Source organism: Silene latifolia, chromosome 4, assembly GCF_048544455.1.
Source record: "Silene latifolia isolate original U9 population chromosome 4, ASM4854445v1, whole genome shotgun sequence".
Classification (NCBI taxonomy): domain Eukaryota; kingdom Viridiplantae; phylum Streptophyta; class Magnoliopsida; order Caryophyllales; family Caryophyllaceae; genus Silene; species Silene latifolia.
Genome location: NC_133529.1, coordinates 38,077,541 through 38,096,252, shown reverse-complemented (window position 1 = coordinate 38,096,252; position 18,712 = coordinate 38,077,541). Strand labels below are relative to the sequence as shown.

At 37.2% G+C, this 18,712-nt stretch overlaps 1 protein-coding gene across 1 annotated transcript; it reads left to right on the top strand.

The window, feature by feature from the left end:
- The first annotated feature begins 5,498 nt into the window (after positions 1–5,498).
- On the top strand, positions 5,499–11,802 carry LOC141651406 (protein FAR1-RELATED SEQUENCE 5-like). Its single transcript, XM_074459121.1, has 5 exons — positions 5,499–5,815; positions 8,882–9,918; positions 9,984–10,364; positions 10,558–11,228; positions 11,776–11,802. The coding sequence occupies exons 1-5, from the start codon at positions 5,499–5,501 to the stop codon at positions 11,800–11,802; spliced, it is 2,433 nt and encodes an 810-aa protein (XP_074315222.1).
- The last annotated feature ends 6,910 nt before the right edge of the window (positions 11,803–18,712 follow it).

Genomic DNA, 18,712 nt, shown 5'->3' with positions numbered 1-18,712 from the left:
GGCGTCTTGTGGGGAAGACGCACGGATTGCTGTGCAGTCTCGTTTCTTCTTCTTTTCTTCCTAAAATCCTTGGGGATTTCCTCGGGGATGCAAGGATCTTTTCTCATCATTGCCCATCTACTATAGTATGTACAAAGGCCTTCTAATCTTGTCTCTCCTTGATGCTTGGTCATTGAATTCAATCAATTTAGTCTCATTTTGCCATGAAAATGCAAGGTTTGCACTCCTTTCCTACCAAGGACACAAAACCTCAAAGAATATGCAAAACAAAGAACTAAAGATAGTAAATGACCCAAATATTCACTAAAAAGCATGGGAACAAGGCTAATTCGGGGACTAAATGTGCTCTAATTATGGTCACATCACAATCAAACCGCGATTTTCGAGAGGGATACCAATCCAAACAAAATGTGTAAGGAGGATGCCCTAGCCTCGTGCTCGAAGGTGATGAAAGCTCTTTGACGAAACAGAAATGTGTAACGTCAACGGTATGCTTGACTCAATCGGGATTCGAAACGCGGGGATGAGAAAACACACGCCGACGAGACGAGCCAATTTGTAGATAAAGGTTAGGCTGTGGGCCCGGACAAGGAACCCGACTTATGACCTTAATATCAATTAATGCACTTTAACCACGACCTCGTTCGAGTTTCACCTCTAAGGATCACAAAGACACAAGTATCCTAGTTTTCCTCCAGCAGAGTCGCCAATCAGTGGACATGGGCCACAGGCCGGCCTGCGGGAGCGATGCCGCCTGCCGGTCCGTAGTCACGGGCCACCTACACGCCAAGCCAATCTGTGGACATGCAGCAGTCTCTTTGAAAGCCACGCTCGGCGGCGTAAAAATGCTTTCGACCGGATTGTTATAGATCGGTCGGTTTCGTCTCGGTAAGGGTCTCGAAACGATTAGATATGTTCGGAGTCGCCACCAAGCATTTGTGGGATGCTTGGAACCCGTTCGAAATCCACTTCATACCTAGGTCAATCAAGGAAAAAAGCGGTGTTTGACATAGGTACTAAAGATAAGGACTCGTCCCCCTTTTAGCATTCTGTGCCTAAAATAACTCTCGTATGCCCTGGATAAGGCCATCCACTATCCAAAGGTTCTGAGTAAGGGGTGAGGGTACATATTGGGAAGCCCTTTAATCGGACACCATATCCCGCCAGCGTTAGCGGCCTCTACTAATCGATCGTGGTTGTTTAAGTGCAAGAGTTGATAAAACGGTTTAAATGCATGAATGCGCATCCAAAAGTTTAACCTAATATGTGAGAATTTCCTAAGTCGGTTTGTTTATGCAAGTATCAAGAAAATGATGTCGAGTTGGATTTAGATTGATTTGCAAGTGAAAACGGAAATTAAACATCCATGTACCAAATTCGGGTTATGATGCTTAACACGATCCATTTATTTGGAAAAGAAGTGTGTTTAAATGACAAAGTATAAAATGCAAACTCGTCAATCTGATCCGTCACGTATTCGAATAAACCGTAATCGGGATCGTCCTAGACAAGTACCAAAATGGGACAGAACAGTGCCAGGCAGCCCCATTGGGGCGCGAGCCTATTGGCGAGGGAATGGATCTACCCCAGTTTTTAAATAAGAAAGCAGACGGCCTCTTGGGGCGCGAGTCAGACGACGACCCAAGGGGCGTCTCCTGGTTGTTAAAAAGGTTGTTTAAAACCGTTTTTTGTGATTAATGATTTGTAAGTATGACTTGCATGACTCGGAATAATTACTATTATGTTAGTAATATTCGTTGTCGGATTTGCATGTTTGAAAAGTATAGTTTAGAAATAAAAATGTAAAATGTTTGATTTGAACTAAATATGTTAAGTTCATTTATTTGTAATTAGTCGATATTTATCACCGTACTCGGATTAAACCGACATGGTATAAAGAACCAAGGGTGATTATGAATCATGACTAATATGTTTGCAAATGTAAATAAATGAGAAAAATGGTAAATAAAAGAAAAGGGTGTTAAAATACCCATTAAAATGTAATTAACCATAATATCATCGAGTTACGGAATAAACCGTCATGGTATAAGGAACCAAGGATGATTTTTGTAATGGTCAAACTATTTGTCATAAAAATGAATTAAAATGGTAAAAACCGTAAAAGTAAAGAAGTAAAAATAAAAGAAAGTGTTGAAGGAAAGACGAACTCAAACACGTTTGAGTCTGACCTGGACACCCCATTGAGGCGCGAGCGTCTTTGCATAGCAAGGAGCTTCTGTCTCAGGCCAAAACTCGGTTTTGGCTCGTCTAACCTATATTTGAATCGTGTTATGCATTGTTCATGTTTATAAAGTTATGAAAACAGTAAAGACATGAAATAAATGAGTTGATTACACCCTCAAACTTACGTGTATTGATGTTTTCGAAGTAGACGACTTTAGAGACGGTTTTCTCGTTGTGACTAATCGCGATCAAAGAAGTTTAAAAAGGTGCCTTAAAAAAGGATTTTGTTTTGAAAATTAGTTGAAAATATTTTGTTGAAAAAAATTTTGATTAATGTTGAATTGGTCGAATGGGTCGGTCGAATGCACGGCGACGGTACCAAACAAAATGTTTAAGGCTTGTGTTTACGATCGGTAGGTCGTAAACACGTGTCGATTTTGTGACTTAGGAAGTCGGGTCTAGAAGTTTAAGGGAGAAGGAGGGGGCGGACTCTCGCGTAGAGATTATGGTGTGTGAAGGGTGGTATTTATAGAGAAATGTGGGGAGGTAGGTCGGTTGAGTTTGCTTAGAGGCTAAGCAGACACCCTAAAGAGGCACGAGCTACCTTGAGATACAAGTGGGTGTATTCTCCCTTTCAATTTGGACGTGGCCTTTGCTCCATCCATTGTTTGGTTTTTGGTATTGAAATGAGATATCGTGTACCAATATGGGCATCTAATAAGATGATTTTGGGTGTTACTTGAGGTAGGTGTTTTGTGTGCTTGACTCGGGTTTGACCCGTGTGAGTCGGGATTTGAATTTCGAGTCGGTTTTTGGCTCGGTGTCGGTTCTGACTCTAATTAGGGTCATTTTAATGGAAATGACATGATAAAGACAATCATGGCATTATTTTCGATATTCGAGATTTGGTTTGACTCGGTTTGACTCAGGTTGACTCGAGTTGCGGGTTTCTGAGTCTGTTTTGGGTCCGAAGACGGTTTTAACTCTAAATAAGGTCATTTTAGTGGAAATGACATGATAAAGACATTCATGGCATTATTTTTGACATTCGATATTTGGTTTGACTCGGGTTGACTCGAGTTGCGGGTTTCTGAGTCGGTTTTGGGTCCGAAGACGATTTTAACTCTAAATAGTGTTATTTTAATGCAAATGAAGTTAGAAAACTTTTGAAATCATTTTTCATATTCGAGTAGTGCATTAAACTGTCTCATGTATAGCCAATCCACGCACGCATATCAAAAACACGTTATAGTCCGATCATCATCGGGTGGTTTTTGGGAGGTGCAGATACTGGGTATCTACAGACGGTAATAGCTTGTCATGATAGGGTGGTCCTTGGTAAGACACTTTGGTATGCCGGGGTGTTACAAAGTGGTATTAGAGCGACAATTTTGGAACCTAAAACCAATGAACCAAATGAACATAGGGAGTCTAATTAAAATAAGCCCGGGTAGGAGTTGTTTGGAGCTACCGCAAAGACTTGGGAGACGTCCCGAAGTCGCATTGAGGCCCTTACAACTTCGAGCCGGTCAACATGGGGGTGTCTTGGGAATCGTTGTGTGTTGAAGTAATGTGTGTCGTATCTATATCTGTGATTCTTGTGAAGTTGTTGGATGAAATGAGAAAGTGATTGCGTATCTTGAGCATTATAGTACTTGAGCATGATATATATGTTATTAATTGGCTTTGGAAGGGTAGTAATATGTTGGATATATCGTATGCATGTTTAAGTATGTTTTCCGTATTAGTTAGCTCATTTTTGGCATGATTTGGCCGAGCAAGGCAGGTACTCGACCGAGTAGGAGATACTCGGCTGAGTAACCAAGCACTTGACCGAGTCTTTGTTTGTGTGCACGAGGCAGTAGCTACTGGTTGTGATTACTCGGCCGAGTAAAAGGGGTACTCGACCGAGTGAGGCATACTCGACCGAGTACCATGTATACTCGACCGAGTATGTTTTATGTAATTTGGAGGTTAACTACTAGAGTGGAATACTTTGCCGAGTAGTCTCAGTACTCGACCGAGTATTTCACAGTACTAGGCCGAGTAATTCTTTGGTGGATGGTTTGTTTATTTTGAGCCGTAGGCTATGTGCTTACAATTTCTTGGTTATATCAGGTCAAAATGCCGCCAAAGAGATCAACTGCATACATCCAAGCTACTGAGATGACTGTGGTTGAGATTGCCTGAATGATTGAGCAGAAAGATGCACTCATGAAGGCACTCAAGAACGTGGGTAAGGGAGGTGAGAAACCGGTGGACGCATCCCAGCTAAGCACCACTATTTATCGCTTCCACCCCTCTACTTATGAGGTCACCGATGAGCCAAAGCTGCTTGATAATTGGCACCGCGAGATGGAGAGTCTACTAGAGGTTGTTAAGTGTCCGGCAGAGATGATGGTAGAACAGGCTGCATTCTACCTAAGGGATGAGGCTGGAGTATGGTGGCAGAATGTGAGGGAGGATGCTGGGGCATACTATAAGGACCAGCAATATGATGCTATTCCATGTGCAGGCTTCAAGAGCGCTATGAGGGGACATTTTGTACCGGAGCACATCCGTCACAAGCTGAGAGCTGAGATCGATTCTTTCACCATGGCTGATGATATGTCTGTCACGGAGTACTATCACCGGTTTATAGAGTTGTCACGATACGCAGAGGATATGCAGATGGGTCAACGGGGTTTAGCTCTTCGCTTTGAAAAGGGATTGACACCAAAGATCATGGATAGACTACCAGCTGGGGTACTCACAGGTCTGAAAGAGGTATACGCACGAGCTGGTCACGCTGAGAGGTTGGTGGAATTAGCCAAGGAGGCCAAGGAAAGAAATTCTGAGAAAAGGAAGGCGGAGAGTGAGAGTGGCAACCAGTCGGGTCACAAGAGGGGCAATCACAATCAGGCTAGGACCTTTTTTGGAGGATCTGGGTATGCAGGGGGATCTGAGCTTGGGGAAGAGGAGGCGGTCGGAGTACTAGTGATAACTCCCACCTTACCTGCTTCAACAGTGGCGGAGTGGGTCATAAGAGGCATGAGTGCACCAGTGCTAGAGGAGGAGTAGGAGGAGGCTTTCCAGGGACTTATCAAGGGAACTTTTCTCAGGCTCCAAGCTAAAGTTTTGCTAGCAACAGGCCATCTGGGTCGTGGGGTAATCGCGGAGGGCAGAACAACAACAATGGCGGCTACAACCGCAACAATGGAGGGTCCTATCAGCGTCCGAACAATAGTGTGACGCAGAACTCGACAGCCAAGCAGACTACTTCGACTACCACGGTCCAGGGCCGAGGTTAGAAAAGCAGTGGGAAGCTCTTTATGATGGGCAAGCAGGAGGCAGAGAATGACGCTCACGTTGTTACCGGTAACTTTCTTGTTCATAATACGCCATCTTTTGTCCTGTTTGATTCCGGGGCAACCCACTCTTTTATGTCTAGGAGTCATGCCTTAGCTATGGGTTTGGGAGAATATGAACTGGTGAAAGATAGTGTGTTTATACCTTCAGGGGATTCGGTGTCATGTTCTAAGTTGTATAGAGATGTGTCCATGTTGGTGGGGGAGGTAGACTTATCGGTCAACTTATTAGAGTTTCCTATGGATGAGTTTAAGGTCGTCGTCGGGATGGACTGGTTGGGCAAGTATGATGCTAAGATAGATTGCAGACAAAAGAGGCACTATGCCAAATCTGGCCATCAATAAGGAGCGTATCACAACGGTTTAATGCATTTAATAAGGACACTTAGATTACTGTTTTCCAAATATTGGCGGAAACCTAGACCGCGCTAATGAGAATAACGGTTTCCCTCGAAAACCGCTGTTATTATAATGTGACAACGGCTGCTTAACAAACCGTTATCAAAAACGTTTAATGTTTTCCAAAAGCTCGTTATAAAATCACTCTTATCAACGATTGTTAGACAACCGTTTCCAGTTTAAGAAAACGGCATTTCGAGAATCGTTACTAAATTAACACCAGCTACGGTTTGTGGTACCCATTGTTATGTTATAGATACGGGTTTATTGTAACCGTTATCATTTTTTATTATGAAAGAACGGTTTTTCAATTCAACCGTTATCACTATTTGATTAGATTTCTCAGTTTGACCACTGCATGCAAAACTTTATCAGAACTTTAATAAATATTCAATTTGACCAATAATATTCAATTTGACCAAAATAATTCTATAAATATGTCTTCATAATGTTTTAGGTCAAAATGTAAATTATCAAACATTTACTCTTTAATTTCTCTCTAAATAAAATATGGCTGGTCTATCGGAGCTACAATCACGTTCTCGTTACGCACAGCCTTTTACTTGCATTCTCCATAATCTTCCGGTTCATTATGATGTGAATGGAAAGGGTTTAAACCCTAATTTTGGGTGGTTGACGCAAATGCTCCATGACTCCGGTTTCACTGCGGTTAAAAAACTGTACCCTGTGTCTACAAACAAGCAAGGTTTTGTAGGCTTCACTTTTATCGAGTTTGACAAAACCAACTGCCATGATAGTTTTCGTCAGGCAAGAAAATTAGGGGCTAGATTTGCGGGGGAAGATTCGGGGAAAGAGGACTTCTATTTGGATGCTAGACAAAAGGGCCCTTATCTATGGGTTGCGACCCATGTTGATCATCTTCTGCTGAGACATTACAGGAGGCATCACATTCTTGCCACCTTGCCTATGTCATGGGAGAAAGAGGCCATTCCACCTGCGCTGCCCGCTGATGATGAAGAACCGATCTACGACTTGATCTATGCCGAAACTGGGCATGAAGACTATCCTAATACTTCATCAGATTCTAATTAAGTCTTTAATTATTATCTGGCATTATGAGTTGTATTTGGATTATGGTGGTTCTTTGAATGAAAGTTTAATTATTTATGTTATTTGTTACGTTTTTTGTTACCCCATCCTCTGGAATTCAGAGACAATATCACCAGAAAAATTCTTGTGTCCTCCGGGAGTATGGTACTCCTTACACTCAAAGGCAATCCACCAAATAAATTATTATAATGACTAACTTTCTACTTATAATAATAAAAAAGAATGGAAAACATGTATATATATATATATATATATATATATATATATATATATATATATATATATATATATATATATATATATATATATATATATATATAGAATTAGGATCACATGAGTCCTACCTAATTATTTGAGTCCATGAGTCCATCTACAATATCACACATGAGTCATAACAATACTGCTTTATATCAAGCTATTAGTAAGGGTATTTTAGGCATTTCCTAAAGTTGTTATAAAAACCCTATTATCAGCTCAAACCTCACCATTTGAATTCATTTACTTTCTCTCTCTTCTCTCTCTCTTCCGCAATCACACTTTTCATTCTTACGCCGTCAATTTTTCGCGCGTTGTTGTCTTCTTCGCTCTCGTTGTCATCTTCACTTGTGTTCATCATCATCCGTGATCGATTTCCAGCGATTTTCTTCATCATTCGTCTCAGTTGCTCATTCTCCTTCACTTTTTCTTCATCATTCGTCTTCATCTCTTTTTTCCTCAATTTTAACATATTCAATGTCAGGTATTTCATCGTTTTTTGCTTCATTAATTTTATGTTTAAATTTTTTCATTCTGTTTTCCTGTTTTATTGCATGATGTTTTATTGTTATTGTATCTTCGACTGAATTCGTTGTGTAATTACTGGTTTTTTGTTATAATTGATGTTATAATTCATCAACATCAGTCACGGATTCATCAATTCGTGCTATTTTATGAATTAAAATCATGTACTGATTATATACTTTCTTCAACATGTAGTTTTTGCTATTTTGTTGTGTTAAAATTTAATCTCTATTTTCTTCATCTTCTAATTGACGTATAAAAATGATGTACTCATTGTCTGTTTTGTTTATCATCAAGTTTATTTTGCATTCACTGCTTGTGTTTACTTCAAGTTTTAATCGTTATTTAACAGTTTCCTTTGTATCACTTTTTATTCAGTAGAGTATCATAATTAATTCTGAATAGTATCACATTTTATAGTTTTTGTTTGCCTGATTACTGCTCATTAGAATCAGTTTCCATTTTACAATATCACATTGAGTCCTTTACAGTATCATAGGCTGCAGTACATGACTCGCAACTACTTTTTGTGCATTAGTATCACATGTTATGCTTTAGAATATCACATTGAGTTCTTTACAAGATATCATAGGTCCGCAGATATGACTGGTAATTACTCTCTGTGCATTAGTATCACATGTTATGCTTCGAATATCACATTGAGTCCTTTACAAGATCATAGACTCGCAAAGTACATGACTTGTAATCAGTTTCTGTGCATTTGTATCACATGTTATACTCCAGAATATCACATGTATTCCTTCAAAGTATCATAGGCTGCAATAAGGTTGCGTGTTTATTTTATATTCATCAGTATCACATTTTATGTTACACAATACCACATGCATTCCTTCACAATATCATAGTTTTTTTATAATCTAGTTATATTTGTTATATTTGTATCACTGTTATGCTCCAGAATATCACATGTATTCTTTCACAGTATCATAGGCTGCAATACGGTTGCGTATTTATTTTATATTCATCAGTATCACATTTTATGTTACACAATATCACATGCATTCCTTCACAATATCATAGTTTTGTTATAATCTAGTTATATTTGTTATAATTTGTTTATTCAACTTCTCTTGCTGTAGAAAATACTTTTGTTGTCCCTGTGGTACCTGTTCCTACTCCAAATGCATAGATGTTGATGAGGTGCATGCTGGGAATCGTCTTTCTTTGATGGTGACCCCTGGAGGTTCTGAAGAGTGGGTCAGAAATATTGCAACTGAATTTACACCTACAATAGGACAAACTTTTGCTACGTTAGACGAGGGTATACAGTTTTATGAGACTTATGCAATAGCATGTGGTTTTGAACCAAGGAAATCTTCAACGAAAAGGTTTCGTAGTAGTGGAGATATTAGGACAAAATTGATTGTGTGTCACCGGGAAGGATTTAGGGATTCTAAGCCGACAATATTACCCATTACTGGTGAGGAGGAGGAGCCAATGGTCAAGGCCTGTAATCCGAAGAAGACTAAGGTTACTAGGATTGGTTGTAAAGCTAGGATTTTCTTTAAATTTGTTATTAAAGAAATTGACCAAGTTCAAGTGCCACTCTTTGTTGTTGATCAGTTTCATGCTGCCCATAACCACCGTCTTTCTCCACTCAAGTATAGAGAATTTCAGAAAAAATGTAGAAACCTTGCTTTGCAACATAAACAAACCATCGTTGATATTTGCAAGGTCAATATTGGCCCAACCTCTACTTTCAGGTCCGTCAAGGAATATGTTGACGGCTATGAAAATATTGGAGCTTCTTTGACTGACTTTAAGAATTTTGGAAGGGAAATCAAGTGTTTTATAGGTCTTAAGGATGCTCAAATGTTTGTAGACCAGTTGGAAACCCTTCATGAAACCCAGGAAGGTTTTTATTATGCCTATGATATTGATAAGAATAAGTGTTTGTTTCGTGTATTTTGGGCTGATGCAGCAGCACGTCGTAATTACGCTCTATACGGTGAGGCGGTGACTTTTGACCCAACCTATTCAACTAATAAGTACGACATGATCTTTGCTCCTTTTACTGGTGTTGATCATCACAAGAAGTCCGTCACTTTTGGCTCTTCGCTTATGTCTAGGGAGAATGACCAGAATTTTAAATGGATTTTCACAAAATTCTTAGATTGTATGGGTGGGAAGGAACCGCATTGCTTTTTTACCGATCAATATGTCCTGCTATGAAAATTGCAGTCCCTGCTACTTTTACGACTACTGCCCACCGCTATTGCATGTGGCATATTAAGAAGAAATTACCTGAAAAGGTAGGCACGACAGTGACCAAAGAGACTGACTTCGTCACTCGTCTGAATTCTGTTGTTTGGGATTCAGACTTAGAGCCTGCTGACTTCGAAGAGAGGTGGTGTTCGTTGATTAGTGAGTTTGAATTGGAAGATAATGCATGGTTGCAATATCTGTTTTCCAAGCGGCAACGTTGGATTCCGGCGTATTATCGTGATATTCCACTTGGTTGTCTATTAAGAACAACGCAACGCTCTGAGAGCGAAAACAGCTTCTTTAAGCGGTTTGAGAATCCTCATGGCACACTTGTTGAGTTTTGGATGCGCTTTCAAAGTGCTATGGATCAAAGAACGGTACACCCAAAAATCTCTTGACAGAGATAGTGATCACTCCCTACCTCAAACCAAAACCCTTCTTAGCCTTGAGGTTCATGCATCGATCGTTTATACGCACGCTCTCTTTTATGAATTCCAACAAAGAGTGCGTTGATTCTCTAAACTCATGTAGTCTTTGGTGATTCTTTAAGGGAGGGCGACAAGGTTCCTAGAAGTTGAAGATTCTATCTTCAATAAGACTTACACTGTCGCATTTAATCCTTCAACGTTTGATGCAACATGTTCCTGCAAGCTGTTTGAGAGGAAGGGATACATATGTAAACACATCATCTGGATTTTATCAGGTAAAGGGATCAAAAAGATACCTGATAAGTATCTTCTCAGCAGGTGGACAAAGAACACTAAAAAAATGCCCTTGTATGATGCTCACGGTCAATTGTTGGATGATTGTACTTTGTCGGATGTCACTAAGCTTCAGATTTCGACTGTTTGGTCTGAATTCTACTCAACATTAACACTGCTCAAATCTCTGCCTGAAAATCACATAAATGAACTGACTTCATTACTGAAGACATTTAGACAAAATTTCAAGTCTGGTGCTGAAAAATTGACTAAACACCAAGAGTTGGAGATGCTCCTTGGGGTTAAGTCTTCATCTGAGGTCCGTATACTACCTCCTGTTCAATCAAAAAACAAGGGTACTGGCAAGAGGTTGATGTCCAAGAAAGACCAGTCTGTTGAAAAGGCACAAAAGCCGAAAAGATTTTGCAATAATTGTAAACAAATGGCACATCATGATAAGCGGAATTGCCCTAATCCAGCTGTTGATACATCACAACACTCTTTTGATCATGAATCCGATGTAAGTAATTTGTCTTACAACTTTTATTATTTCAGTTTTAAGTTTGCTATACCACGATTCTTTGAAGTGTGACCCCGATAAACAATATCACAGTCCACGCTAAAAATATCACATTCCATGGTAAATAATATCGCACCTTGTTAACCACTATCAGAATATACACTTGATTGTAGACAATATCATCCCAATATTAAAAGGTGTCTACTTTGAAACAATATCACAATCATTTAATAACAATATCACTTGTCACTGGCAACATTTATCAATTTTAAATCCCTATCTATTTTCAGAATCAACCAAACAATATCAACACGTGTATTCAAAAATATCACAGTATGTACCCCAACAATATCAAACAACAAAAGGATTTTTATATCCTTAGCCACTGTTGTTGTTCCTGAGGATTAATATCACAACAACTAAAACATAATATCATACAACCCTTGAAACAATATCACAGTTTTCCAGAATTTGATCAAAAAGAAGTTATACTTTGTCAAACTTATTACTAACGCTATGTCACTGTTTTTGTCTGTTTGTTTTGCAGATTTCTTCACTTGTTGATAGTGATTAAGGGCTTCTGAATGCTGAGGAAGTTTATTTTACATCATCAACTTTTCACAATCGACTTTTCATTGCTTATACTATTCAATTTTTTCTTGTATGTCATTCCAAATGGCATCAATTTTGTATTCTTTCCATTTTGGGTATCAATGTTATAAAAACCGCATAATTACTAATGTCGTTTTGTTGCCATTATTAAATACTATCCCACCTCATTTGAAGGTTTATCACACTTGATACACAAACAATATCATCATAATAGTTAAACAATATCACAACATTACACTTGCTTGTATACGTATTTTATTATATTGTATTATATTGTAAAATACTTCTAAGGAATATCACATTTCAAGTGAAACAATATCACCAGTATTCATAAATAATACCACTACAATTGGATGTTTTTAGGAAACAATATTACAAAAACATGATTGAAATATCACAGTACATACTAGACAATATCAACCAGTGAGTGCAATAATATCACAATTTTGTCTGCTGAATAATATCACAACTTATCCAACTAAAAAGGAATTTTCAATCCCTACCCCCTGATTTATTTTAGAGAATAAATACAACAATATCAACATGTTTACGGAATAATATCACAGTTTACTAAGAGTTGATCAAAAAAAAGTTATATTCCTACCAGTGTCCCTAAAACAATATCACACAACTCCTGAACCAATATCACATGTCTGTCCTTAATAATATCAACCATTGTACTTAATAATATCACAATGTGTACAAAAAAAAGTTATCCAACTTAAAAGGGAATTTTAAATCCCTATCCGTTGATTTATTTTAGAGAATAAATACAACAATATCATCATGTTTACGGAACAATATCACACTGGGTACCAAAACAATATCAAAGAGAAAAAGATTTTAAGAACCTTGTCTGCTGTTATTATTACTGAGAACTAATATCACAACAACTTAAGCAAAGTATCACCCAACTCCTGAAACAATATCACAGTTTACTAAGAGTTGATAAAAAAAAAGTTCTATTTCCTACCATTGTACCTACAACAATATCACACAACTCCTGGAACAATATCACATGTCTGTCCTACCAGCATTACATTTCTAGCCCTACTTTTGTCCTCTTCCTCTACCTCTCCCTCTTCCTCTATTATTAGGATTTGCAGTTGTCTTCAGTCGTTTGTACTGGATTGTGGGTGTTTCTGCATCATCTTCACCATCTTGTTTGGATTCAGGTAGCCTGTAAAAACAGAAATGGCATGTTATTGTTCTATGTGAAATTTTTACCTTTGTGTCTGTTGCAAATAAAAGCAGAAACGTAATGCTATGATTCTATATCAGAAATGTAAAAGTCGGGTTTTTGGTTTTTACCTTCTGATTGGAGATTTGCGAAGAATGGGTATTTCCGTGTTAATTGTTGGCATTCTAGTAGCATCCTCCTTGGCTTTTGTTTGAACATTGGGCTTCTCTTTTGGCGGACCTTCTGCCTTTGTTATTTCCTGTTCCACAGTATTGTCCTTATCAACAACATTATCATTGGCTTTTATCTTATTGCCCTTGTCTTTTGCATCTTCGTTATTCTTCCTCTTTTCCTTCAATCTATTTAAAAGCTCCCCCTTTCCCGCTGTAAATTCTTTAACTTTCCCAATCAGCGTTGTCTTCATGTGATTTATGTCAGCTAAAAGTAATGCCGCTGCTATTTCTACCCAGTAGTAGCGCCTATGCACTTTCGACTGCAAATCAGCTTCAAACAACTGCCCCTTATAGCGAATCATGTGCATCATTAAGAAGTTTCCCAATTCAGTATTGTTTGCTTCTTTCTTTTGCCAATTGAAACTCGTGTTGACAACATCAAAATCTATTACGTTATGCGCTCTATCAACATTTTTCCCTGCTAGGAAATCACTCATGTGATAGGCCTACAATAATTAGTTATACTATTAGTCATTATTTTGTCAAACAATCATATGCATTTACTGTATACACTCAACCTATCCTAGCCACAATATCAGACAATCGTATGACATGTCACTAGCAAGAATATCAATAAACCATACCACCGAATCTGCAGCCTTGTATATTTCAGTCTGCTCCCAGTTGTCGTACTCTGTATTGTCTAACACTTCAATCGTCTCGGTTTTGAAATTTACACAAACACAGATGTAGTGTTCTTACAACACCATCGGAATAAAAACCAAATATGCTTCCATGTTACATGGAACTGTGTTTCTTCTTATGAATTTGTCCCATTCTTCGAATATCTTTTCCCTCTTCGCTTCTTTTCCTTCAGTAACATCTACTATTGATTCCTGTAGTGTATATATATGTATATATATAAGTTAACAAATCCTTTACATTTAAGAGTTACTACATTTTAATCAAAACGTGAATATGTATAAACAATATCACTTTTACGTTTGCTATATCACAGTTCCTGAAGTGTGACCCTGATAAACAATATCACAGTGCATACTAAAAAAATATCACAGTGCATGGTAAATAATATCAGTACGGATGTGAACCAATATCAGAACATTATACTTGATTGTAGACAATATCATCCCAATACTAAATAATATCACTTATTTAAAAGGTGTCTACTTTGAAACAATATCACAATCATTTAAAAACAATATCACTTGTCGCAGGCAACATTTATCAATTTTAAATCCCTATCTAATTTCAGCATCAATTAAACAATATCAATTTTTGTATGCAATAATATCACACTATGTACCCCAACAATATCACATTTTAAATAAGTGATATTTTTAATCAAAGCGTGAATATGTATAAATCAAAACAGAATGTCAGCTTACCATGTGTCGAATTCCAAAAAACAATAAACTTGTTTCACAGGGTTCTGTGTGCTCAATGTGATTCAGAATTAGTGACCAACATTCAATCACATTGTTGTTGACATGTACACTTGGAAGCAATGACAATATATCCTGTCTTGCAAGGTATTGATCATCACTGAACTTGGCAACAACCTCACTGCTCAAAACATTAACACCAATGTTCAAAAATTGTCACATTAACTGTGACAGTGATAACCAATATCAAAATTAAACAATATCACATATTTAAAAGGTGATCCTGATAAAAAATATCACAGTCCACGCTAAATAATATCACAGTCCACGCTAAATAATATCAGTGCCCTTCTGAACCACTATTAGAACATCATACTTGATTGTAGACAATATCACCCCAATACTAAAAAATATCACTTATTTAAAAGGTGTCTAATTTGAAACAATATCACAATCATTTAAAAAAAATATCACATGTCACTGGCAACATTTATAAATTTAAAAGCCCTACTTATTTTTCAGAATCAATTTAACAATATCATACTGTGTATGTAACAATATCACACTATGTACCACAACAATATCAAAATTAAGTGAACAAAAATCAGAACAATATCTTTCTTTATGTGACACTTGATTATATACAATATCATGCTTTTATACCAGTTTCTACTCTAAAACAATATCAAACCCATTAACGTACAATATCACATGACACTAGCAACAATATCACCTTTTGTAATTCTTTTGTCAAACTTAGATATCATTGCAAATATTATCAGACCATTAATAAAAAAAGTTGCAGAAAAATATTTGTTTTAAAGAACCTTTTATTTTTGATAGCGGGGTCGTCAATAGGCGATAGTCAATCACTTCTTTCCTCGTAGTCAACATGTTTGCACACAAATGACTTGTTTAACTTCATAAATCTTGAGACGAACTCAAATTTAGGATCAGCCACACCACAGTTCAACGTGCATCCAAGGCCATCGGATTTCCCCCTTTTACCGCTACCAACGACACTGGCAGAACCATCTTCTCCAGTAGCTAGAAACGTTTTATATTAAAGTATTTAATATATATTTTGTATTCATAATAATAAAAAAAAAAATTCAATGTAGAAGTCAGTGTTTTAAAATATAACCTTTTATTTTTGATAGCGGGGTCTGAACTTTGTTTTTCCCACCTTTTTCTCTCTTGCTTTATTTTTTCCCTCTTTGTCTTTTTGCCAGCAATTTAGTTAACAGTATACCTTTTGTGGCAGTAAAGGTCGTAACTCTCTTCCAGACCTGACTCCTATCTTTATTCAAATCACTCAATACGAGCGTTGCTGCCACCTCTCCCCTGTATAACTGTCTCATGTTTGCATCGCTTAGTTCACAATCAAAAGGCTCACCAACAAAGAACATCATGTGAAACATCATGAATAGTCCACAGTCCAGGTTCAACTTTTTCGATTGCCAATGAAACTTCACATTAATCATTTCGTAGTCCTTCACCTTTAGCCCACTTTCAGTACCTTTCGTGTTGAGGTATTCACCATAAAGAGTCGCCTGTATATAATTAATGTAAACAACTTTTCAATTTCAAGCTTATCGAACAAAACCATTATACCATTAGTTCTTTGTTTTCAATATTGTACTTACAGCCATATGAGCCATTTGTACGTGCTCCTCGTCTTGGAATTCATCATACTCTCAGTTGTCCAAATAGAACATTTTCTGCCTCTTCAAATCAACACGAATACAGACGTAGTGCTCTTCGTAGACCAAAGGTATGAACACCTTTAGATGAAAATAATATTAGGAAACAATTTAACAAAAATCTGAATAAAAATATCACAGTACATACTAGACAATATCATTCTTAATAATATTTTTTGTCCCTCTGAAGTTTTTTTGTATGTTGTAAAATAATATCAACCAGTGTACGCAATAATATCAGAGTCTGTACCAAAACAATATCAAAGTTAACAGACTTTTAAATCCCTATCGACTGTTGTTATTTTTAAGAAGCTATAAAACAATGTCAACCATTGTACATAATAATATCACACTGTCAAATATTAGGAAAAAAAGTGATTCATTTTCATTTTTTAGGAGACAATATCACAATTAAGAAGTAACAATATCACACAATATTATGCACAATATCACAGTTGAATTTAAGAATTGTTTTTAAGAACAATATCAATAGTAACTGCTAACAATATCATACATTATACATAACAATATCACTGATAAAAGTAGAAATGTCTCACCATATCTGAATTCAAATTCAGTGGCTCCTTAAAAAGAGCTGACCACGTGTCCCATGTGTCATATACTGTTTGCTTAAGTTTTGCCAATTCATCAATATTATCTTCATCGAATTTTAAGATTTTTTCTATATCACCCTGTTGTTCATAAGGGCATCTTATTAGTCTCCATAAAACACATTCTACAATACCTAATTTAAAAGATGATAAATGTGTGTGTGTTTCCATACCGAGTGGGCAATGCCATGGAAAATTCTTGTCAATTTGTCGTTTCCCTTTTGAGCAATTTGGAACTCATTGAGCAATATTGCCCATGCTTCAATTACCACTGCTTCTATCTTCGTGTTAGGCAACAAGGACTCAATATCTTCCCTTTGTATACAATGGAAAGTTCCAAAGTTGCAGACAATTTCTCTATTCCATTTCGCAAAAATATTAGCATATTAGTTATTTTTTTAAAGTACTAATATGGTGCAAATTAAGTCATGTCTTACATTTAAAAAATTGTTTAAAGAGTGACTTACAAATTCTTTGAATGTATGGTCCGTAAGGAAGCAATAATCCATGACGTCCTTCCGATTCTTCAAGACAGTTCAAATAAATTGCTGCTTCGAACATTGATTCTCGATACAAGGATATCATCTTTGACTGGCAAACCACATTGAAAAGTACACCCCAAATTGTGAGGTACCATATCGGTGGCCGGGTACTGTACTGTCGAGTGCAACAAATATTCACCGATATTTCCCTTCCTGCGTATCTAAACCAGCATTTGTTACAATTTCTTTTAATTTAGTCACCACATTACTATCGTCATTCATTTTATCAACCACAAGTTCTGTTTCAACAGGCTCCTTATCAACCACAACATCTTTTTCAACTCCCTTCCCTGAATTGAACTGATTAATAGCCTCGTCCAATTGAGTCGCCACTTCGGGAACCTCATTGCCCTTCTCTTTCTCGGCCTCTTTTTCAACACAATGCTGATATGTTGTATCATGATTAACGTCTTCATTTGTTTTGTCTTCAACAGGCTGCGTTACTCCAAAATCAACATTTGGAAGAACCTCCTCCAATTGAGTCACCACATTTGTAACCTGATTGTCCTTCTCCTTCTCTGCTTTTTCCCCTGTAGCAATATCAACCTCCTTATTGATAACCTCATCTTCAACATCCTCGTTATTTTTTCCAGCCTCTCTATCAATGTCCTCCTGATTTGTTGAACCATTATTACTGTTAGGCCCAGATTAGCCTGGCATGACCATAACCTGGCCTGACCTTACAAGGCTGACTAAAGAAGACGAAGACCGGACAATTCTAGCTATTATTGCAATCAGCTTGCCTTATACTTTTGAAGAGAGAAGCCTGGTGGTAAGCACTGAGAATAGCCTGGCGAGTATTAAAGCGAGGCTAAATTAAGTCAAGAAGAAGCAAAACGGTTATATAAAGATATATATTCGTGTCCTATCTTCAAGGAAGACTAAGTCTACTTGTAAAACCATATTGCCCATGAACCTAGACGTGCAAAGGAAGAGGATCAATCAAATAAGAACGAGTCAACCGGATTAATAGGGAATATGCCCTATTAATCCGGTAACAGCTCCGACAAAAGAGAAGGACGTTGAAGACCAGTACAACGTTCATTTTTATGGTTATAAATACTGTAATTCTAGCATTGGCAAAGGCATTGATTATTCATTAGTGTGAAATTAGTCTATTACTTATCTTCTCGTCATTTTATTAGCATTCACTTACTTAAACAAAATCTGTATTCAGCTTATCAAAATAATATAAACACTATTCTTTTCTCCTAGTCTTTCCTTTTTATTCATTTACAACATACCAAACTTATAGAACTA